Source organism: Carassius carassius, chromosome 4 (assembly GCF_963082965.1).
Source record: "Carassius carassius chromosome 4, fCarCar2.1, whole genome shotgun sequence".
NCBI classification, from domain to species: Eukaryota; Metazoa; Chordata; class Actinopteri; order Cypriniformes; family Cyprinidae; genus Carassius; species Carassius carassius.
Window position 1 is genome coordinate 29,790,738 of NC_081758.1, and position 23,270 is coordinate 29,814,007.

The 23,270-nt window shown below is 36.8% G+C and overlaps 2 protein-coding genes across 2 annotated transcripts in view; one reads left to right on the forward strand and one right to left on the reverse strand.

Annotated features, from left to right (window-relative positions):
- Nucleotides 1-315: 315 nt before the first annotated feature.
- LOC132130943 (leukotriene B4 receptor 1-like) lies at nucleotides 316-1,372 on the reverse strand. Its single transcript, XM_059542829.1, has one exon. The coding sequence runs from the start codon at nucleotides 1,366-1,368 to the stop codon at nucleotides 478-480; it is 891 nt and encodes a 296-aa protein (XP_059398812.1). The 5' UTR covers nucleotides 1,369-1,372; the 3' UTR covers nucleotides 316-477.
- Nucleotides 1,373-22,979: 21,607 nt separating this feature from the next.
- LOC132139729 (tenascin-like) overlaps nucleotides 22,980-23,270 on the forward strand; it is a 60,371-nt gene continuing 60,080 nt past the window's right edge. Inside the window, exon 1 of the mRNA XM_059548308.1 lies at nucleotides 22,980-23,060. The gene's annotated coding sequence lies outside the window, so the exon portion shown is untranslated. The remainder of the gene's footprint in view (nucleotides 23,061-23,270) is intronic.

Here is a 23,270-nt window from a genome sequence, read left to right on the forward strand (position 1 = left end):
CTTTATTACACTACATTTGTCTGAATGTATACTGTTTTTGTGTGTGTGTGTGTTAAAATATATTTTAACTTATGGAGGGCATTTAGCTTAAATGTATTCATTTAATAAATGCTTTTTACAAAGTGACTTACAAATTAGGAAAATCTCAAGCAATTTGTTATAAAAGCTGATATTTATACACAATGTCAAGTTCAAAGTATAAGCTAGATTAGTACACAATTAAATTGTAAGAAAAACCTGTAAAATAGGGCCCAATGCACTGTTAATGTGAAGGAATAATGTATATTCAATTTGAGGAGACGAATGTTGAGGAAACAAAGTATGATGAAAAGCTTTGTACGCACTTCCCTTTAGATACAGTAAGATAAAAAAAGAACACACTAAAACAAACACTAATAATAGAAACAGATGCCAGCAGATGTGCACTTTTAGTCAGAGGAGTAAAGGAAGTGCACATTTTTAGTCTGAGTGTGTTAACTAACTTTCATTTAGATTTTCTTGTGGCTGATCTAAATGCTGTTTTCTTCTGCATCGCAGCGTTCGAGCTGAGAAGGCATATAGAAAGGGGTTCACACAACTGTTGATGAAGAAAAGAGCACCGGTTACATTGTTGCTGCCATCTGATTCCCATGAAATTGCCATTAAGACCAAGTTGTTGATCATAGCGGGGGTCCCAAATATGAAGAAGGCCACTACGATCCTCACAGACAGTTTTGTCAGCCTTTGGCTTCTGAAGGAAGCCGACCGATTTATCCGTTGGTGAAGTCGATGGTAGAAGCACAACAGGCTGAAGAGAGGCACAAAAAACATCACTAGAGTTTCGACAAGTAAGATGACTATTTTTTCTTGTTTATTCTTATAATCCTGATAACAGCGTAGAAGCCCAGCCTTCTGCTTCACGTTTCTGTAATAAAGAGCATAAGAACCCAAAGCTCCACTTAATTTCCATATTCCTAAAATCAGCCCCTTTTGACCCTTCTGCCTGAGCTTGGCCCATCGCTGTGGATACAACACCTGCAGGTACCTTTGCACACTCAACAAGGTGACAGAAAGCACACTACTGTAGAGGCTCCAGTACACTACATAGGAAAATAACTTACACAGACCTTGGCCAAAAACCCAGCCGTTCAGAAGGGCATAAATCCACACAGGCAGAAATATCAGACTCAATAGATCCGAGACAGCCAGACTCAGCATCAGTTTTGGGGTGAAACTGTCATCTTTTAAATGCTGGGTGAGCATGACCAGCGCCGCTACATTACCTGGTACATCCAGTGCACAGCACAATCCAAGAACAGTGCTGGATGCTACTGCTGAGGTACGGACAAACAGAGAGTTGTTAGAAATGTTCTGATACTCCATGGTCATCTGCCATTTGGTGATGTGAATATAAAGTTTGAGGTTTTCTAGTAATAGCTTATGCAGTGGTCTATTTTTACCTTCACTCTGGTCTATAAGTAGCATGATTGTGGTTTGTAAGTGGCACTTCCTCCTGCCATGCAATGATGTGTTTTTGTGAGTTGATGTGCTGAGAGATTGCACAGAGGCATAGATAGCACCCTTACTACTTAACATTTTTTTGACATTTACCTAGACAAAAAGTTAATTTCACATCTGAATTAGGCTTTGTTTTGGAGCAACAACATGTCTAGCAAGGATGGATGAATACTTATATGAATTAGGTCCAAAAGCCCAATGAAATCTGCAGTGCAGAGCCGAATGTGGCTACTCACTTAAGCTTACATGCAAAGTCACCGAGTGTATCAGCAAAGTTTCAGATGAGAAATGGTCTGTTCATGAATGCTTTGAGTGCTATTTTGCAGTGTGTTGAAGACCTCATTAAATGTGTTAGCAACACGGAGCGCAGTCTCGAAGACAATGCTACCTTGACAGAAAACAAGTTAAGTGAAAATTAAAACAGAAAAGTTAATGCGGATGCTGTCTGAAAAGATGGGTGACAGGTCAAGCCGAGAAAATATTATGAATTTCTAGGAATAAAAAAAAGGGGTTTGAAGGCTATCAGCCCACAGTATTTTTTGCATCATGGCTACCAAAATTTCTTGTGCTTCACACAAATTGGTGAAATTATAAAAAAAAAAAAAAAAAAAAAGTGAAGTGACATTCAGCCAAGTATGGTGACCCATACTCGGAATTTGTGCTCTGCGTTTAACCCATCCAAGGTGCACACACACAGAGCAGTGAACACACACACACACACTGTGAGCACACACCCGGAGCAGTGGGCAGCCATTTATGCTGCGGCGCCCGGGGAGCAGTTGGGGGTTCGATGCCTTGCTCAAGGGCACCTAAGTCATGTTATTGAAGGTGGAAGGTGGAGGTGGAGAAGGTGGAGATGAAGGTTATGTTTTGCTTTGTGAGTGCCTATCATGTCTGCTCTGAGGCCACATTTCAGATATCTTTCCTCAATCTACTCATATCATTTATGGGTGGTAGGTTATGAGTGATGTTAAAATTGTCTCATTAAACCTTGAAGGGGTCAATCGTGAAATTAATAATCAAAAATAAATATCTTACCTTAAAAGGGAACATGCTCAGATTGCAATACAAAACCCATCTAATTCATTAAAAAATAAACTTCAGGTTTGAGGATATGATAAAATATAAAGGAGGACATTACATTCTTATTGTAGACAAGCTTTTTGGAGAAAGGGTCCTTATCAGAAGTGTGTGTGTCCAAAATACATCTAAACTTAATATTTAATCATAAAACCTACTCTTAGAAAATCTTTTGTGCTTGTGTCTAGACTCTAGACAGATCATGGACAGAATAAAAGATTGTGCTATAGGCATACAGTGGCTATAGAAAAGAATCACCCCCTTTAAAATAACCAGTTTATTGCTTTGCAGCCTGAAATGAAAACAGTTTGTTTTATCCAGCTGTATTTACTTATAACATTCATGTGTATACAGTACACAGTACCTTTTTCTGTTGAAACTGACTGATTCACAACACCTGATTTCAAAAGTATTCTTTTCTATTCAGTGGATCATAGTGATATTGATCATGTTTGTTGGAAGAAAGTTCTCAGTGATACGTAAATTGATAATGACGAGGTACAGTTAAATTGATCAGAAGAATATTTCATTCCAATAGATCGAAACGAAATACAAATGTGACCCTGAACCACAAAACCAGTCTTGGGGTATATTTTTAGCAATAGACAAAAAAAAAAAAAAAAACCTTGTATGGGTAAAAATTATAAATTTTTATTTTATGCCAAAAATCATTTGGATATTAAGTAAATATCATGTTCCATGAATATATATATATATATTTAAATTTCCTACCACAATAACACAAATAATTGATGATGTATAAATCTCCATTTTGAAAAACTTTTTTGTGCTCCAGGGTCACAAATGGTTGAAACGCAATACAAAATATTGCTGAGACTCTACATTACCCTGTGTATTCTGAATAAGATGTACAATAATCAGTCTCTACTATGCAATAAATTCCTGAGTGAAATTGGAAATTAGTTTTTGGCATTGACCAGTCATTGGTCATCTCTTTTAGAGGCTTTTTTCAGTTGTGTGGAGATAACCGTTATTACATAAATTTTAAGAGTAGGATGATGAATACTTTAATTTGCAATTCTGTTTGTAGTATTATGTACATTGGTGAATTTCCAAGACAAAATGAGTAGGACTAAGCTTCTCCTGGTTTCATCTCCTGCTTTAAAATACTTCAACACTTCATTAACTCAGCATTGGCAATAAAAGCAGAAGGTTAGAGGTGAAAAGTGGGCCTCTGTAAGGTACACACCCCAGCTCTCAAGGTCAGAAAATGGTCCAAAGTTGAGAGCAGTGCAGTTGCTCCCAGGAGGCCGAGAGTATCTAATGACACCTCAGCAGGAAGCTGGATTGGTACATGACTGTAAAAAGGGGCCCTGGGGTTGTCTAGGTCATTTCTCTTCTTCCTGTTCTGCGTTCTAATTCGATAGGTGGCAACAAGTAGTGTGAATGCACAACCATATGAAAGGTGAAAGGGTGAAAAGCAAGGTCTGAAGGGATAGCTCAGTGTGCAGTGGTTGGACATTGCTTGCCACAGTGTTATGGTTCATGACTGCAAAATGTTTCCACTAAACACTCCCTTGATATCAGACATTAACACTAGACTTATGCTAGAATCTCCAGAATGTTTTCTCCCATGACAGCATTTCAGCATGTACATAACTCACTGAAACCTCTAATGATGCAATTTAAATCCAAACAGAGCAGAGCAGCGTTTCCTATATTTTCAAGGAATAGTCTCAACAATATGCAGATCACGAAATCAGCACTCTCTTAAGAGTCTTAAAAGACCGTATTTATCTTCTGTAGAGTGAATTTCATAAAATCAGTGTTTCCTTGAGCGTGCAGAATACTGTCAAACAGTACCATTTGGATAATTAATAGCGAATCTTGCATATGTTAGAGCAACAGCTCATTTTCTACTTTTTACCACCATCTGGTAGTGCCTACATTTATTAGACACCAGAAACTCCCACAAATCAAAAGAAATTCCTTAAAGGAAAGGAGTCATTTGTCATCTTTAAGACTAGAAGCATGGCAAGAAAACTAGCATGCTTATGTGGCAGAAAGGAGTGAATTATGAGGGTTTCAGAGGTTTAGCCATTGCATTCTTTCAGGATGGGCAGCTCACAGAGCTCATGGAAACTTGTCTTTGAGCTTGAGAGTAGTAATATTCATATCTATCAAGAAGTCTACCCACTGAAGGTATCAGTAAATTTGTGGTCTGTACATACAGTGGGTGTAGAAAAGAATCACCCCTTTTAAAATAATCACATTGTTTGGCTTTGCAGCCTGAAATGAAAATGGACACCGTTGTTGTTTTATCCAGCTTTATTTGCTCAGTGCAACTTATAATATCTAAGTGAAATATATAATAACAATGTGTTAAAAACAACAACAACAAAACTGATTCACTGAATCACCTTTTGCTTTACAGCCGTTAGTCTGCTGGGATATGTCTCTTAATTTTTACTTTCACTTCCCCTCTTGGAAAACTCTTTTCATACAGAGCAAATTAACAACTGACCACAGCTGAAAGTCCAAAATTAATAGAACTGATGGAGCTTCAGGAAATCCCTAATATGGACAAAGGCATCACTATCACTGTGACTTAATAAAGAGTAGACAGAAACATTTTGAATGGTGAAACATGAAGGCAGTAAACACTGGACTCTGACAATAGTTTATCTGTGTTCTTCAAGCCATCTCGGGTGTTTTCATACTGGTCTAAGTATATTTATGATCCATAGCTAATCAACATAGGCTTTATTACAGTATAGAATAACTATACTGCCTCATCCTGTGATAAGAAGCCACATCAGATCACAAAAGGACGTTAATTCAACTGATGTTGTGGAGTAAAAATGTTAGAACATTCTCTTTTGTTGGACAACAGGTTTAGAAACTGTGAAGACCTGTGCGTCATCCCTGTATTGAATTGTGGTGTTGCTCCGCCTTCCAGCCATTGCTTTCTGATGGGTTCATTGAGGACACCTGCTGTTGATTTCCTGCCTTGCCATTTAAAAAGCAATACGACAACTGGCCAGAAGGGAGCTGCATTTTGGACTTGGTTTTCGTTTGGGTTCCATTTAAATCTTGCTTTACTTGATGTGTTCAACATTACTACAGACCATTACACTCTCATGCATTCACTTAACTTTACACCACTGATTCCTGACTGTTTTATGTTACTCTGTTTCTTTTTGTTTAGTTCCGTTTTGTTAATAAAGTTGTTATTCGCACTTTCTTGTGTGTCCCCGTTTTTGTTACGTCCTTTTTGAGCCATGGGGCATAACAGAAACACTTTTCATTACAGCAGAAGATAGTTTGGTGTGTTACTTTTTCAAATGCATGAGACAAAAGCATGGAGGTGTTTTGTCTCACCGCGTGAATTCATGGGCACACACAAACGCATGGAAATTATTTAAATGAAAAAAAAAAACAACACAATTCACAAGCGTGTATTGAACCATGGATGTCGTACTGAACTATTCAATATTATATTGAGAATTGTGGCTTCCACATCTATGTAGGAAGCACAGCTCACACAGAAGTCACTTTCGAACCAAGCAGACTTCTAATGGTCAATGTGGCAAATTTAACAAAAAAAAAAAACCTTTTGGTCACAAAAATTCAGATAGGGTGGATTCCTATTGAAATGACTGGGTTTCACTTGTGAAAATTTGGCGAGCAACAGTGAATGTGACTGCACCTTTAGAAGGGTGACTATGGCTATGTGAGCTGTAGATAGCGAAGCAGTGTAGGTTTTGGAACAACTACACATTGTACGTTACGTTTTATTTCTTTTCCAGATGCTTTTTTACTAAAGCATTTTGCAAATTGGCTTATTCATTTAAAACTGTGCATTAAACACCTTGTGGCAAAATACAGAGCCTGTTTCAGAGCTGCTCAGCATGGCATGCATTGAGTATGAATGTATGTAAAGTTTCAAACCAACTGGAAACTAACGGTTTTTGGCTTTTACAGTAGACTGATTTATTGACAAAAACCTGAAATGTTCTGGACCACCAGATGCTTGGAATGTATAGCTGGAACATAGCAGTGAAAATAATTTTATAAAGAATTCATCCAAGCAGAAAAATAAAAATAATTGAAGAACAATAGAATGTTTTTATCTTTGTTCAACTTGAATAGCATTTTGAAATGATGTAGATGACTACCATTGCCACTGCCATCAACTCAGTCTTCATCTGATTCTCCTTGTGAGATGTCCTCTCACTTAACAATTAATCCATTCTTCATTGGTTTTATAACCTAGTGGAGGTTTGTGTGGTTAGGCGTAGAGGAGGTTCTGTCTCTAAACTTTGTGGATCACCATGCTTTTTTTCTTTTCTTTCAGTAACACAGCTACTGTGAGATAGGAGGGCCTCTCGAAAAGGCTGTGTTTTTCTTGTCAGCAGCTACTGTTTTTGTTCAAGGGCCTTGTTTTCTCACTGATCGAGCGTTGCAAAAGCCTGCGAGAAAGGGGATTTTTTTTTTTTTGAAATAGCAGGAACTCAATATGGTTCTCATTAGGAAGTGTATTATGCAGGGGTTTATTGCATGTCTGCAGTATGTTCAGCTAGGCGCAGACAGTCTCACAGATGTTTGCACTTTGTTGCATATCGCTGCCTATGTTGACTGTGATGCAGCTTAGACTTCATGTTAAACCATCGAGTAACATGGTTTGTCTTCACAGCTACTGAGAAACTGTATTTATTGCCTTTAGTGTTTTCTCTAAAGGACAATGAGGAGTAGACAGGAAAGTGGAGGAAGAGAGAGAGAGAAGTGGAGCAGGTCTGGGAAACGGCACAGGTCAGATCCAAACCTATGTTCCCACGAGCACGTACACCACCCACTGTGCCACAGCTCCAGCAGCTACTGAGGAAATTGAAGGGGACACAAAAAAAACACAACTCAAAATTTGGGTCATTTAGAAATAAAAAGGGATGTCTGTTTTAAGGAAAGGTAGAAATTTCAAGAATATAAATGCAGAGCAAAGTACAGAATATATGGTGTTGTTCCTCCTCTCTTGTCAGCTCTCAGGAGGTATAAGGACGGAATGGGGACATGGTCTAACAAGGCGAATGGTATGACTGAAGACCACAAATATTTAAAAAGTCTGTTGAAAGTACACCCTTTTGTCTTTAAAGTAAGACTTCTTTGTTCTGCAGAACACAAAAGCTGGTTATTTAATATATCTGGTTGGTTGGATAAATTCTTTATTTTATTATATTTTTCATATATGTATTTAGGTGTTTGGCAAATAAGGTGCATTTAGTCAAGATTTTCTTAGAAAGTGAGCTATATATCAGGTTGTTATTCACCTAAAACACATTTGGCAAATTATTAGTGAGCCACATGTAATTTCTTTTTTTTTTGCTCTTGTCTGCTCTATAAACTTAAAGGATGAGTTCACTTGAATAAAAACTTTCTAATAATTTAATCACCACCATGTTATCCAAGATGTTCATGTCTTTCTGTCTTCATTTGCAAAGAAAATACAGTTTTTGAGCTAAACATTCCAGGATTTTTCTCCATATTGTGGGCTTAAATGGTGGCCAATGATTTGAAGGTCCAAGTTACAGTGTCAGTGTAGCTTCAAAGGACTCTACACGATCCCAGCCAAGGAATAGGGGTCTTATCTAGCGATAACAATCAGTCATTTTTTTTTTTTTTTACTACAAATGCACATCTTGCACTAGCTCCACGATGCGCGTCCTCACACTCACAAATTACATAATAGCGTTGGAAAAGGTCACACACATTTAGCTGTTCAACTGTGTACTATGGTTCAAAAAAGTAGGATAGTGCGAAAAACTCACTCAACCAAATGTTAATTTAATTATCTCCTTTTGTGTTCCACAGATAATAGAAATTCATTCTGCTTTGGAATGGAATAAGAGTGAGCAAATGATGACAGAGTAATTTTTCGGTGAACCCTTTAAGTTGGCCGCATTGCTACTTTCAGTTAGTTGAAAACTACTTATTACTTCAACACCTTCTCTTAATTTTTACAGATTACCTCTACTTATTTATTTAGTTCTCCAGACATAGCCTACAGACAATTTTACACATTTTTAAATAACTTTCCACTTTGATCATGTCACTAACATAGTTTTACAGGGTCATGCTCCTACACGGGCACCTGGAGCATGTCTGTAGTTTGCTTGGTAGGATGTTTTGTACATGATAATGACAGTGATTTGGTTGCTTCACTTCTGTTTTTGAGGTCTGAGGTAGAGGTGTTTAAACAGTAGTATAGCATTAACAGGAGGCTGAGAAAAGGAGAGGACAGCATAAGTGATCCCTCTGTGGTTCTAAGGAAACGAGAGAGAGAAAGAAGTTGAGTAGATGCCTAGACACCTCTACAACATGGTGGACTCATTTTGCCCCTCTGCTGGATGCACTAATAGATTAGGGATTTCTCAAGCCCAAAGCTGTGAATGCTCCGGCACTACATTTTGTTTCAGTTACTCTGAGAAGAATTGGTTTTTCATAGAGGACAGCTCGAGTCAATTTTCCTCCATCTTGAAGCCTTGTGGGACTTGTGTGAGGAAACCATTTTTGTGTGAAACATTTGTTTTTCTTCATCCTATATCTGAAACCTTGGGATGCTGTTATCAATTATCTCAAAAGAAACTGGTAAATGAAATAAAACAAAAAGTTCTGACTTTGTAAGTGTTTGAGAAACAAGTGCATAATGAATGAAATGGTGGCTTTCAGACAGAGGAAGTCAGGAGAGACATTGATGAATGACTAAAGGTCTCCGTAAAACCCTGTAGCATGGAACAATGCTTTGTATAAACATACATAAAGTAGCAGGGGTTCAACTAATATGTGAAATGTCTGCAAACCTTCTGGTAAGCCTAAGGAGGTCATGACCTCAGGGGGAAAACAAAGATGTACTGTTTGCTATGTGTACGATGAAAGAAGAAAGTCATACACCTAGGGTGGCTTGATGTTGAGTGAATCTTTTTGGTAATTTTCATTTTGGGTGAAATATCCCATCATTTCGCCTTGTCTCTATGTAGTTTTTAAACTCAAGAAGTGTCTGTTTCACTTTCTAAAGCACAAGGTAATGTCTGTAGACATCTTTTTCAACTCTTAATTGGTACAGTGCGCACTGACCTGTGGTAGCAAGTGCTCCTGTTTTAGAATTGACCCCAACAGGAAAAAAGATAAACAGTAAGAAAGGTCATAAATCTCCATTTCTCTTAAAGTCCCCAACTGTCTTCTGGAATCCAGAGAACCACATAAAGATACGTTTGTTAACAGCTTTGTGAGCCCGTTTCAGCTGCCAGACCACTGGGTAATATCTGCTGGCTAAATATTTAAATACAGATGTAGCTTAGATAGACCTACTGAACTGAATAAACCATATGTTAGTAATATAACAGGATTCAACACCATTATCACATAGTTGCCTTTGTGTCCAAAAACGTGAGAAATGTAGGTGAACTGCATAATTTCCCATGTCTGCCATGCACCCGGATAAAGTTAAGCCTGTGAAATTATTGTCCATTTACCCTTTAACTTCTTGAAACTGAATTATTTCCAAATGTCACTATACTGTTCTAGCCCAGAGCTACAGCAACTTAAATGCAAAACACATTTGTTACTTATCCAGAAGTCATTTCCTTGCTAAAGAATTAATTATCTGAGGTGATTTGGGACTTTATTCTCAAAGGTGATAGAAAACAGCTTATTTTCTCTTTTCTTTAGAAGGACCATTCTGCACAGACTGGTTGGGTTGCAGCAGTATGTCTTTTGAAATCAATGCAGATGATGAAATTATGTCTATATGAGAGGAAAACGCATGTGAACTCATTAGCAATTGCAGGTACTACAGGATGCAAACTGCAATTCTAGCTCATGCATTTTCTCAAATCTATTGTATATAGACAAAGAAACTTACCTTATTAGCTTACTGACAGCATCTAAAAGGCATTTTAAGCATTAAACATACAAATTTATTAGATGATTTAATTCGTAATTATGTTTAACTTTGTTTCTTTATATAATGTACAGCATAATATATTGTAACAAGTTATTGTCACTCTACATTTCTCTGCCTACAAGCTACCGTTTAATAGTTTGGGATTAAGATTTTTTTTATGTTTAATGCTCAGCAAGGCTGCATTTATTTGATCAAAATTACAATAAAAACAGTAATACTGTGAAAGATTTTATTTGAATACATTATCAAATTAAATTTACTCTTGCAATGATCTACTGAATTCTCAGTAGCCATTTCTCCAATCTTCAGTGTGACATGATCCTTCAGAAATCATTCTAATATGCTGATTTGCTGTAAGTAACATTTCTTTTTATAAATATATAAAAAAATGGTTGTGCTGTGTAATTTTTTTTATATCTTTTTTTTTGTGGAACCATTATTTTTTCCAGAATTCTTTGATGTGTAGAATGTTCAAAAGTACAACATTTATATAAAATATACTTTTTGTTGCAGTTAATTTATTTTTATTATTTATTTAATATAAAGAATCCATAATTTTTTTTTTTTTTTAGCTATACATACTGTATGTAAATATGGTTTATTAATGCTGTCAGTATGTGAATATTGTTTGAATACAGTATGTGTAAATATATGTTTTAGAGTATATTAAAACATGCAAAAATATATGTGTAAACATTATGTACTGTTATATATTGTAAATCATACTGGGCTTAAACTTTTTTAACATCAAATAGCACAAATGTCACTTTTTTGGCCAGACAAATTCTGTCTGAATCAGGAGAAATGTTTAGGCTCAGTATTGAGAATCCACTTGAGACCTCATTAAACTCAGTCTACCATTAGGATGGGCTTTCAGCGGCAGTCCACACCAGTAGTATGGATTAACTTTTGCAGTGCTCTTTCATTACAAAATGAATCTTATACAACATCTTCTACATTGTTTATTTTCCTCTTTCTTCCTGTCTCTTTATTTCTGAAAGCAGTCTATAGCTCCAGGCCTGAGCTTTTAAAAGCTGTCAAATCTGGAGCAGGAACACTCCAGCTGGGTCACGTACGTTATTGTTGCACTTCTCATATTTCTAAAATCCCAAATACTGTCAGCATTAGATTAGCATGCTGGCCATAGGACAAGGGCCATGGGAAATAACTAATGTTCAAAATAATGTTGATAATAGTTTAATATAAGTGTGGATATGATTATCTGGATGATTTTTATTTGTTAACACTTGGGTTCATAATTAAGAGAAACACTCTATTTACTGATGTCATGTTTTTAATTGTAATGAAGAAACTGTCATATAAAACCATTCACAGAAATTGAAATTCAGAATCAGACTTCTAATCCCTTCAGTCCTTTTGTGACTTGGATTTAAATTCAGTCTCAAGTCTGTCCGCCAAATGTGAATGGAGAGCCTGTGAGTAAGTCTTTGTGTCTCCCATGAAATAATGAAAACCGGGTGCTTAAAAATCAGCTGAGCAGTGATGTCACCGGGGAAGCCCTGACCTCAGACAAAGCCTGAGGAGGGGAACCCAGCTGCCTGGAACAGAGCACTATTGTCCATGCGCCACTGTATCAAGACTTTCTCAAGTGTCCATTGGTTTCAATTGGATTGTGCTTCTGTTTTTTATATGAGTCAGTTTTTCTGTGGTATTGGCTTCTCCTATTCTGCAGACAGTTTAGAACTAATTTAGTGTATGAGAGAATCAATGAGCAGACTATAAATATGGAGCAACAGAAGTCATAAAAATCTAGAGCGAGTGTAAAAGACAGCTGTGTTTCCTGCTGGTAATGATGGGGACACATTCCTGTGGAGCTCTGCTCCTGTGATTAGAACAGAAAGAGCAGCTGAGAATAAATCGCATGGCCTTCTGATGATGATGTTTTTCAAAAACACCATCATTAAAATAGTCAGTTGGACATATGATAACTGATATGAAACCGAATGATAACTTTATCAATTTTTTATGATAACATATAACTTTTTGCGAAATCAATCCCCATTCATTGTTTTCCCAGAAAGAATGAGAATGGTTTCTAATAACAGGAGAGTGAGTACATGAAAGTGTTCATTTATGGGTGAGCTTCAGTGTTGTAGTTGAGTCATTGTCATTGACTCAGACTCAACTCTCTTCTGGTCGGCTAGTCTGGACTTCATCACTGCCCTTAAGTGACTTCACAGTGTACCTCATATTACTGTAATTGTGAATGCCGAGACTGTTACAGCAGAGGGCAGCAAGACCTTCAGTACATTGGCAGTGACAGATGCTAATCACATTGGCTAATACCAAAAGAGAGCGACAGACGGACAAATTAAGGGAAACCTGGTTCTGATTATCAGACTATTGACCTGTATGTAACAGGATTCTTCTATAAATGAGCCATTATAGTCTTGTTTTAATTTTTGTTTCTATGGAGTGTAATGCATTTACTGGAAAATGTTTTACTTTTCCAGTGAAAACTCTTTATAGTTCATTGTCCATGCTAAAGTGATCATGTCCAATACTGTTGTAAGGACCGATGAATAGATTTTTTGGAGTTTGGAGACACTTGTGATATTAAAATACTGGTAACACTTTACAATAAACAACATACTATTATAATTTACTTCTCATCAAGTCTTTGCGATAGATCTGGCATTTTTGTTATCAGCACGAATGCATTAGTTGACTTTGATTCAAAAAGACAGGATTGATCTGCCACTTCCAGCCCAAACTCAATCTCCCACCGTCATGAGTGTGAAAGTGTCCATATGCTGTGCACTAACCTGCACTCTATGTGCTCTCTGTTTGGCTCTTCTGCACACTGATATCATTAATCTGTCTTCAACTTTAATTGAAATCAGTGTTCACTCAATCAATAGCATGTGTTTAATTTACTCTGGAGGAGGGCTTGTTTGCTTTTTGGTTCTGTCACTTGTTTAACTGTGAGTCTTCCCATTTGCAAAAAGCCTCCAACCCAGAACAAATAATTATAGAGAATCTTTGTTGAGCTTTTAAAGATGTGGGTTGACAGGGAAGAGATTTCACCCATGGACATGCAGAATTTTGCTGGCAATTACAATGAAACTGGGTCATTCCCCACGGCTAGTTCAATACGTAATTACGCAGAAACGCCTCAATCCGGCCTCTATTCTTACAGGCTCTGTGGCACACTCGCGAAGGACTCACGCCTGGAGTGAGAACATTTCTGAGAGGTCCAGCTGTGCGTGTGCTCAGGGTGATTTTCACTTGATGTACCTCTGCCTAATTATGGTCCATTTAGCTTTGTTGCATGAACTTCTGCAGTTCTCTTATCTCTGCCAAGACATAAATGCCTGGGCTAAGTTTTATCCTACTGAATAAATCACTGTGAGATGAAGACGCCTTATTTTTCCCTCAGGAAATCAAACAAGTTTCAGAGAACCCTTTTGTCTAAGATTAATTTATGGGGTAAGCTGTGCCACTCTTTGCTAACTCTTTTAGGCAAAGAAAAATTAAATGGATGTTAACCATATATAAATATAATAATACATTTACTATCATTATATGCAATAGACCTCTGTTAAGTTTTAATTGCTTCTAATTATATTTTCAGGATGCCTTAGGATCACAGATAAAAGTGTCATAAAGTGATTTTATCACATGTATATTACATGCTATATTTGCACTAAAAGGTACATTATTAATGTTTCAACAGCAGCATTTGCTTTATTCAGCATGTTATTTCAGTATGTCCATATTGTGTATTTCAGCAAATATCCAAAAGTCCAAAAATTTACTTTTACAAACCCTAAAACATAAGGATTCTATTTGTACCTTCGGAGAGAGGCAGCTATGATTTTCTACCTGGGAATTACAGTATAAGAAACACCATCTGGTTTGTGTATCCTTTGACCTTTGATCTGTTTTGGAAGCACACATCTTTGAGAATTTAAGTACTTAAACGCACTTCCTTTTCCATCGTTTAAAAGGAGCCATGACAGTACAAGAGCCATAACATCTCCCAATGATTAGAAATCTCTCCCAAGCACAGTATGGCCATTAAGAATAGAAGCTGCAAACATTTATCTGAAGCAGATGTGGCTCTAGTTGTAAGTATCTTTATTGACCATTATGTAAAAAGAACCCTTGCAGAGTTAGAAAAACCCACTTGGGTTGGTTTTCCTATATCTGTTCATTGGCTACAAGTTAAATGTTATCTCTGTTCTAAAAGCAGAGTATACCTAAAAGCCCAGCCTATTAAAAAGATCAGTTTGACCTTATGCAAGATTACACTCCATAGGGTGAACTAGTGTATCGGTTTTCAGGTGAGTCCTTTTTTCTCAACATCATAAAAAATAGCTTTCAACACAAAATGTCTTTCTAAATTTCCCCTTAACAGCCCTCACTGGGTTGCTATATGTAATCCTTTAATGGAAATTTCTGTGTATACAATTTGTTTATTTGTATGCCTCTTGTTATACACATCTTGTTGGTCATTAAAGTATGTCTAAAGTCCTATACATGACATTTCAGGAATACTGCCTCAAAAAATAGACATCCTATAAAGAGAACCTAATGAAAGATATTTAATTTCACAAATCAGAAAGATGATGGTATACAGACAGCTGCTTAACTCATTCATATTCCCAGTTCTCCCAGCATAGCTCATTCACCTCGGCAGTTCTGTCTTTTGATGAGAGAGAAAGTGAGTTTCAACTGTCAGATATTTCAGCCCCTCAGTTATGGATTGCAAGCTGAACTTATCCATGGTTTTCACATCTGTTCCATACGTTATATGAATTTGTGATTACTTGAAATGAGTGTTTGATAACATGGAGACTGTAATGCAGAGGTAGATGATTTGCAAATAAATTGTTTTCAGGGGCAATCTGCAAGAATCAGTTGAACTGTTTTTGCAAATAAGGTTTGAATTGAGTTTTATGAGTTAGGCGTGTCTGTTTAAAAAGATTTAAAGATTTTTTTTTCAGGCTAAAATATTTGTTACCACAATCTGAGGCATGCTGTTGATTACCACCATTTTCAACTCATTGCATATACTGTAAATTACTTTGACCCATCAATCCAGGTATAAGTGGACTGTACATCGAATAAACATGAATAAACATAAAAATAAAAACATGCAGCTATCATACTGTTGTTAAATTCTGACCATAAGACTTAAATGTGTTGAACATGAAGCTAATGTATTAATATTGACTTCCCATCTTCCCATCGTTGTTTTCACACACAGATACCAGAAAGGGACATATAAGGGAGGGATGTTAGGCAAAATATGTTTAAGACCAAAAGACAGCCACCGGAATGCAAATAACCAGAAGTACCATTGTATGTTGATTAATCTAAGCTCATTTCCCCGTTTTTGACATCTTATTGCGGGTGTAAAAAATGAAAGATAATTTAACAGCTGAAAGATTTAAGACTGGAATAAACGATACAACATTTAAAATCTGAACAGATTTTAAAAGACTATGCATCATGTACTTGCTGACCTCACATAGAAACATACAGTTTCTGCTAAATCTGTTAACTCCAACAGCCCCAAATCCACAGACTGGCTCGGATATTCAGACTGTACGTAGATTAGTGAAAAATATCTGGGCAAAGGTTGTGTAGTGTATTCCAGCCTTTAGACTTTTAGTACTGGATATTTTAAGTACCAATTGTTTTGATGTGATAAATGGATAAAAATTGATAGCCTAAAATTAGTCAAAACTTTCTCAGGAATAATTATTGTCAGATAGCTGACATATGACCGACAACATGAGTTCAGAGGTGTTTGTGGTAATTGATAGCCCATTGTGAAGTGGGGGGGGGCCCATTTCTCTGAGGTTACTGACTAGGTCCAGAGTCAGAGGATGATAAAATCTGTGTGGACTGTGAGGTTTTCTGCACTCTCCAGAGGGTCTTAAAGGGGAATCAGGAGCTGAAAATGGAGGGGGTGATCTATAGGGAGCTTCAATTTCCACGTGTACACAGTGGTTCTATTGAGCCCAGCTATTCACCAAAGCACCAAAAGCTCTCGGTGAGGCAGCAAAGCACTAAAGTAAGATGGATAGCAGTGTTTCATCAGAGAAAATTATCATTTAAGTGTGTTCAACTTGGACATTTTTAGGATCTGAAATGTATATAAAAGTTTGACTTGGAATTATAGGCCAAAGTGAAAGGAATAAATCAGAAAATGCGGTTTGCATGTCTGTGCAAAACTATTCCTTTGGACAGATTTTTTTTTTTCTCACTATCATTCCTAGAGCTGTTGCGGAAAAAGAGATTTGCACTATGTAATCAAATATATCAGATGACAATGGCAGATAATTTACGTTATGAAATAATATGACTGTTTTCTATTTTAATATATTTTAAAATGTAGTTTATTCTTGTGATAGTAAAGCTGAATTTTCAGCAGCCATTACTCCAGTCTTCAGTGTCACATTATCCTTCAGAAATCATTCTTAAATGCAACACACAGTAATTCCCATTAAAAATGTCTTTTAGGTATAAAAAAAGTCAATTTAATGCATCCTCGCAGAATAGAAGTACTATTTTCTATTTTTAAAATTCATACTGACCTCAAATATTAGTGTATATTAAAAAATAATAATACTCAGTAATGCTAAATAATGACATATTGTTGGCCATTATAGTGTTAAACAATATTCTTCAATAATCAGTAATAATGTTCATCAGCTATTATTCAATAAAATGAACATTAAAATGTAAATTAGTTTCAAATCAGTTTGTTAATGGCATTAAATAGAAGAGTGGAGCTTGTGGTGTAAAATGCACAAAGCAATTTTAGCAAACGCTTTGGGGAATTTCTTTGAGCAAAGGAGCGAGAGGGAGCTTTCTTCAACTTGATCTCTAAAAGGAAATTACAGGAGGTCTCCCAAGGGAAAGGGTACTTCCTCCAGGTCTGCAGAGTTCACTGAGGGATGTTCTCGTAGTGTGTTCGCTGTAAGCTTGTCTGCTGATGAGGAAACCAGATTACCTCAAAATGTAGTGCAAGAAATAGGAGTAAGATGTCAGTGGATTATTCCTACTTATTTTAAAGATATGCTCCTTAGTGAAAGAAATCACATTCAATTGCTCAAACTGCATCTTCAAAAATATGATGGTTATGTAGACATATAATGTTGGTCAGAACAGACATTTGAAAGTGAAAAAAAAAGAAAGTCGTGAAATTTGCCAAGTATTGTAGCCCATACTCAGAATTGGTGCTCTGCTCTGTACCCATCCAAGTGCACACACACAGAGCAGTGAGAAGTGAACACACACCCAGAGCAGTGGGCAGCTATAAATCCAGCACCCAGGGAGCAACTGGGGGCTCAGTCCCTTGCTCAAGGGCACTTCAGCCATGGGTATTGAGGGTGGAAGAGTGCACTGTTCATTCACCCACCTACAACTCCTGCCAGCACCTAGACTCGAACTGGCTACATTCTGGTAACTAGTCCTGCTCTCTAACCATTAGGCCACAGCTGCTGCTCTAACTGTTTATCAGTTCGGTGGAAACTATTTGTGACCCTGAACCACAAAACCAGTCTTTAAAGTCCCGTTCTTCGTGATCCCATGTTTTAAACTTTAGTTAGTGTGTAATGTTGTTGTTAGAGTATAAATAATATCTGTAAAATTCTAAAGCTCAAAGTTCAATGCCAAGCGAGATATTTTAGTTAACAGAATTCGCGTACATCGAACGGCCAGTTTGGACTACATCCCTCTACTTCCTTCATTAATGACATCACTAGAACAGTTTTTTGACTAACCTCCGCCCACAGGAATACACAAAAAGGGGGCGTGACCTTGTTGTGCTCCGACGGAGAAGAAGGAATTGTTTGTGTTTGTCGTCATGTCGTCAAAACACTGTTATTTTCATCTCAGAGTCCAATCACCTTTGTTTGGGCTTCCCAGGGATTCTGTACTTGGAGATTAATGGTTTAACAGTTTCTGTAACTTATTACACAAAGGGCAACGCTGTTTAGCTTTGTTAACTAGATGTTAGGGCTGTGCAAAAAATCGAATGTGATTTTCATGCGCATCTCGTCAGTAAAAACGCTCCTGTGATTATAAGTACATCTCCAGCACGCGCTTTCAGATCAGGGTTGCCAGGTTTTCAAAATAAATCCTGCCCACTTGCTTCTCAAAACTAGTCCAAAACTAGCCCAATCACGTTTCCAGGAGGGCAGCGTGCGCTAAGCTGGTGTCGAATCACAACATAGGAATTGCTGGCCCAACAGAACTCTTTACGTATTTTTGAAGGAGGGACTTCATAGAACGAGGAAGACCCTTTTTTATGACAGTGAAAACAGCGGTATACAGATAAGTGAATTGTGTGAAAAATACTGTGTTTTTTTACACGCGAAACATCAACACATGTTATATTGCACACTGTAAACACAATCAAAGCTTAAAAAAAAACACGAAAAACTTGACCTTTAAGTTGCTGGGGTATATTTTTAGCAATAGCCAAAAAAACATTGTATGGGTCAAAGTTATTAATTTTTCTTTTATGCCAAAAACCATTAGGATATGAAGTAAAGATCATGTTCCATGAAGATATTTTGTAAATTTCCTACTGTTAATATATCAAAACTTAATTTTTGATTAGTAATATGCATTGCTAAGAATTCATTTGGACAACTTCAAAGGGGATTTTCAGATGATGTATAAATCTAAATTTTCGAAAAACTGCCCCTTGAGACTAGTTTTGTGGTCCAGCGTCACATTTATTTTTGGTAACATAGTCAGTATTGTCCAAGTACACAATATCTTTCCTTTCACAACAGATGGTAGCCCTTGAGTTATGATGATATCTACTGATGTGCTGAGATTTTACAGATGCTGTTGTTTAGAACTGTGAGCAAAATACTGTTTAGGTCATGTCATCATATACATGTTTGGCAGTTGTTCCAAGGTTTTTTTTTTTTTTTTTACTCTGAGGAGGCAAGAGAGTCAGTACCACCTCAAAACAAATGAGATGAGAAATTTTGCAACATAATAATGCCACAGTAGAAATGTCATAACATAAAACATCACAGTGTGTAAATGTCTTTTGCCTCATTTGACATTTGTGCATTCTAATTGAGATCGTAATCATGCTATAAATGTGAAGAGGATAACTGTGAAATCAGCCTGAATACGTTAAACAGGTGAAAAAGGACAGACTAATTCCAAAGTAAACAACTCACAAATTCAGACAACACCAGTTCATCTCACTACTGCATCTGAATAAATTTGCTTGAAATTATGATATGATGTTGTGTAAGTGAATCAGTGGTTCGAAGAAGGTGACTATTAAACATAATAACTAAGCAACACTTTTTTTTCATTCATGCGTATGTGTGTGTGTGTGCTACTGGGTATAACTTGTTAAGAGATGAAGGGGAGGAAAAGTACACTGATGAAATTGTTATTGCACAGTGGATGCTATAGCAACAAAGCAAGGGACTGAAAGACAGAAATTTTATTTATTATTTATTTATTTTTTATTTTACTGTAACACAAAGTTCCTACTTCCGTTAGGACACATTGCATTAATCAATATTGACAGTAAAGACATTTACAATGTTGTAATGACAAGATTCAAACTTTCTATCCATCAAAGAATCTTGAAAAATGCATGACAGTTTCCATAAAAATATTAAGCAGCACAACTGTTTTCAGCATTCATAATTCATAAATAGGAACTATTTCTTAAACACTAAATAAGTATATAAGGATTTCTGAAGGATCATGTGACACTTAAGAATGGTGAAAATGTTAATTTACCATCATACATTACATAAAAAAGTGGTTTTAATTGTGATATTCCATAATATTACCGTTTTACAGTATTTTTCATTTCATTTTCATTTAAAGGATATCAGTATCATAAGTAATCAACTTGAATACTGTGATTATAACCTTGTATGCGAAAACATTTGCCTCTAAATATGTTAGCACAATTTAGAGATGTCTAAATGAAATATGACCTCAGCAGGAAAACTGATTAAAAACTCTCTGAGTGGCATGAACAATAGAACGCTGATAATCTAATACATGCCCACAGAAGGAGGACCTAACTGATTTAGCATAAATCAGAAAAATAAAAAGCAACGGCCGTAATCTGAGACAAAATGTTACAGCTAATTTTGAATTAGACCTGGCTGCCCTCTGTTACACATTCACTTAATGACATTTCTCAATGAAAAGCTGAACTTGAACAGGGTTGTATTTCTCTTCATGCCGTGACTATAATGGGACAATTAAGGGTGAGAGAAACCAGGAAAATGACTCCCAGTGGACTACAGTGTAAATCTCCTCCTGTCTATCCGCTCTCAGGCTTTAATGATCCTCAATCAGTTTAGTCTAACCCTAGTCTCCAGATAAACACATTTCAGGGGCTCATTCATTTTCATGAGTTTTGGAGATAGGCCCTGCTCATTGCAGCTGTCACTCCTGATTTTTCCATTTCGCGTTGACTCTGTGTCCAACATTATAGAGTATGGGCGTCTATTCAGACCAATTTGACCTAATTTCATCTCCGGTTTGTGGCTATTCTGAGTATACAGGTGGAAAATTTGGTCTTCAAGTACTGTGGGCGCATGTGCGTTTGCTTGCTTCAACCTCATATCCTACAGTTGTCTAGAACCTCTACAGCTTGTGTCCTCTGTTCCCTTGGCAACCAAATATAAAATCTCAGAAAGGATAAGATGAGATTTGCATGCACTGGCCAAAGGAGAGATGCTTTATGAGTTTTGGATGGGTGCATTTGAACAAAGACAGAAATCTGGTCCTTTTTCACAGGGTGTAAAAAATAACCCCTGACGGTAACACAAGCTGGGCCCCTTCAGATAAGAACCTTCCCCTATGGTTCAGCGATAGCGGTTTATTAGAATTCTGTGTCACTCCTCAGAGTCAAGATTAGCTGGCAAGGCTTTGAGTAAAAAGATAGACTTGATTTTAGTGCTGATACAGGGGATTGGAAAACAAATACATAATGGAATGTTACCTTCATGTAATTGATGGTAATGAAAGCATGAACAAATAAAGACTATTATGAGGTTACCTTTGCCCATGGCTAAAATTCGGCTTTGAAAGAAAATCTGTTAATTTGAAGTGTTTTCATGGTTGATATTCTATTCAATCTATTCATGTCATTCTGGATGATCTCAGACAGAAATGTCAGAAATGTTAAATTGTCATTCACCTTGGGGGCGGGGGGATGTCGTAAATTGTGCAAGACTTTGAATGGCTGGTTCCTCCTGGATCAGTCACGAAACATGAGTAGGGAAGGGGACAGGTTATTTATTTTTACAAACAGCCATCTGTCGTGCCAGATTGCAAAATGGCTGCCCTCTAAATATGATCTGAATCCAGAGCAGGACACAACCCCAAAGAACAACACACTGGGGCTTAAAGTACATTCCAGAATATCTTACTGGCCTAAATATCATTTGCATAGACATTTACAATTATATTTGTTGTCAAATTGTCTATTGAAAAACTTAATTACTGTAAGCATATGTTTTACAATAGCCAATAGTTGCTACTATTATATCATCCAGATGCTTTCCCTTTTCATGTCATTCAGTTTTAATTTCATTTTTAATTAAATTACTGAGAATTGAAATGGATGCATTTAATTTGGCCTCTACTGCACAATCATTACTAAAATGTCAACAGTGAGTTTTTGCCACTGAATGAAAATACATAGGGCAAACCATGTTATCTGTGTAACTCTTAATAGTTTATCATGGTATGAAATAATTCATCAATAATGCATCTTCATAAAGATCTAGTAAGAAACAGGCAGTCTAATACACTTTACCTTCTTTGTTTCCATATGCCCTGAAATGTGCAGCCATTTATTTTCATAAATTGTTGAATTTTGCTTTTTTGATTTGCCTTATTCTGAGCTAAGTGAGATGCTGTATCTTTATGAAATTACAGGTTTATGTGTGGACCTCACAAGTGGAACAAGAGGGGTGTTTGGATTACAGAGCTGTCAGTCAATCACTCTGGTCTAGATATGGACCCACCAGGAAACGAGCAAACAGATGGCTTGGTGTCTTGAGAATGAGGCTTCCTCACCCACCCCCCACAAACCCCGAAAATAAACCATTGGTAAGATACTGTAAGCCCCTTGGATTTGTTTAAACTCCTCATCCTGAATAATGCAGAATTCACCACAATTTACTGCCGGCTCTTAATCTTGTGAATTAACCATTCTGACTGATTCTCGCCTCTGGTTTTTCTGGATTTCCAGGATTTTCTGATTGATTGCAATGTGTTACTTCTGATGTATAAGGATACAAAGCAAGTTCTCATTTTGAAATTACATTAAAAAAAAACATGAAGACGTTTTACAAATATTTTATTCCAAATTGCAAATGGGATGAGCTCTATTTGGGGGCAGGCGTCTGATCCTGTGGGCCTAAATCTGTTGAGGGGACTGCTGGGTTTATACTCAAGCAGGTGTCCCCAATGACATCTGTCTCAGTTCTCAAGGAAACCACCAGCAGATCAGCAGCAACCTTCTGACATTATACAAGACAAGGACTCAGGACTCACTTTATTCACATCAAAAAAGGTACATATTCTAGATGTTTTGTGAGAATCTGTATTTGAATTGCATTTTGGGTAGTGGGGGATGGAGGGTTAGATAGCTTTTTTCCCCTTACAATCTGATGCATTCATGAATTTCTTTGTCAAATAGCGTGTTCAATTTGAAAAGCTTTTCAATGTTGTGAAATCACTCTGTTTATATCGTTTGCACAACAATGCAATAAGATGCTTCATC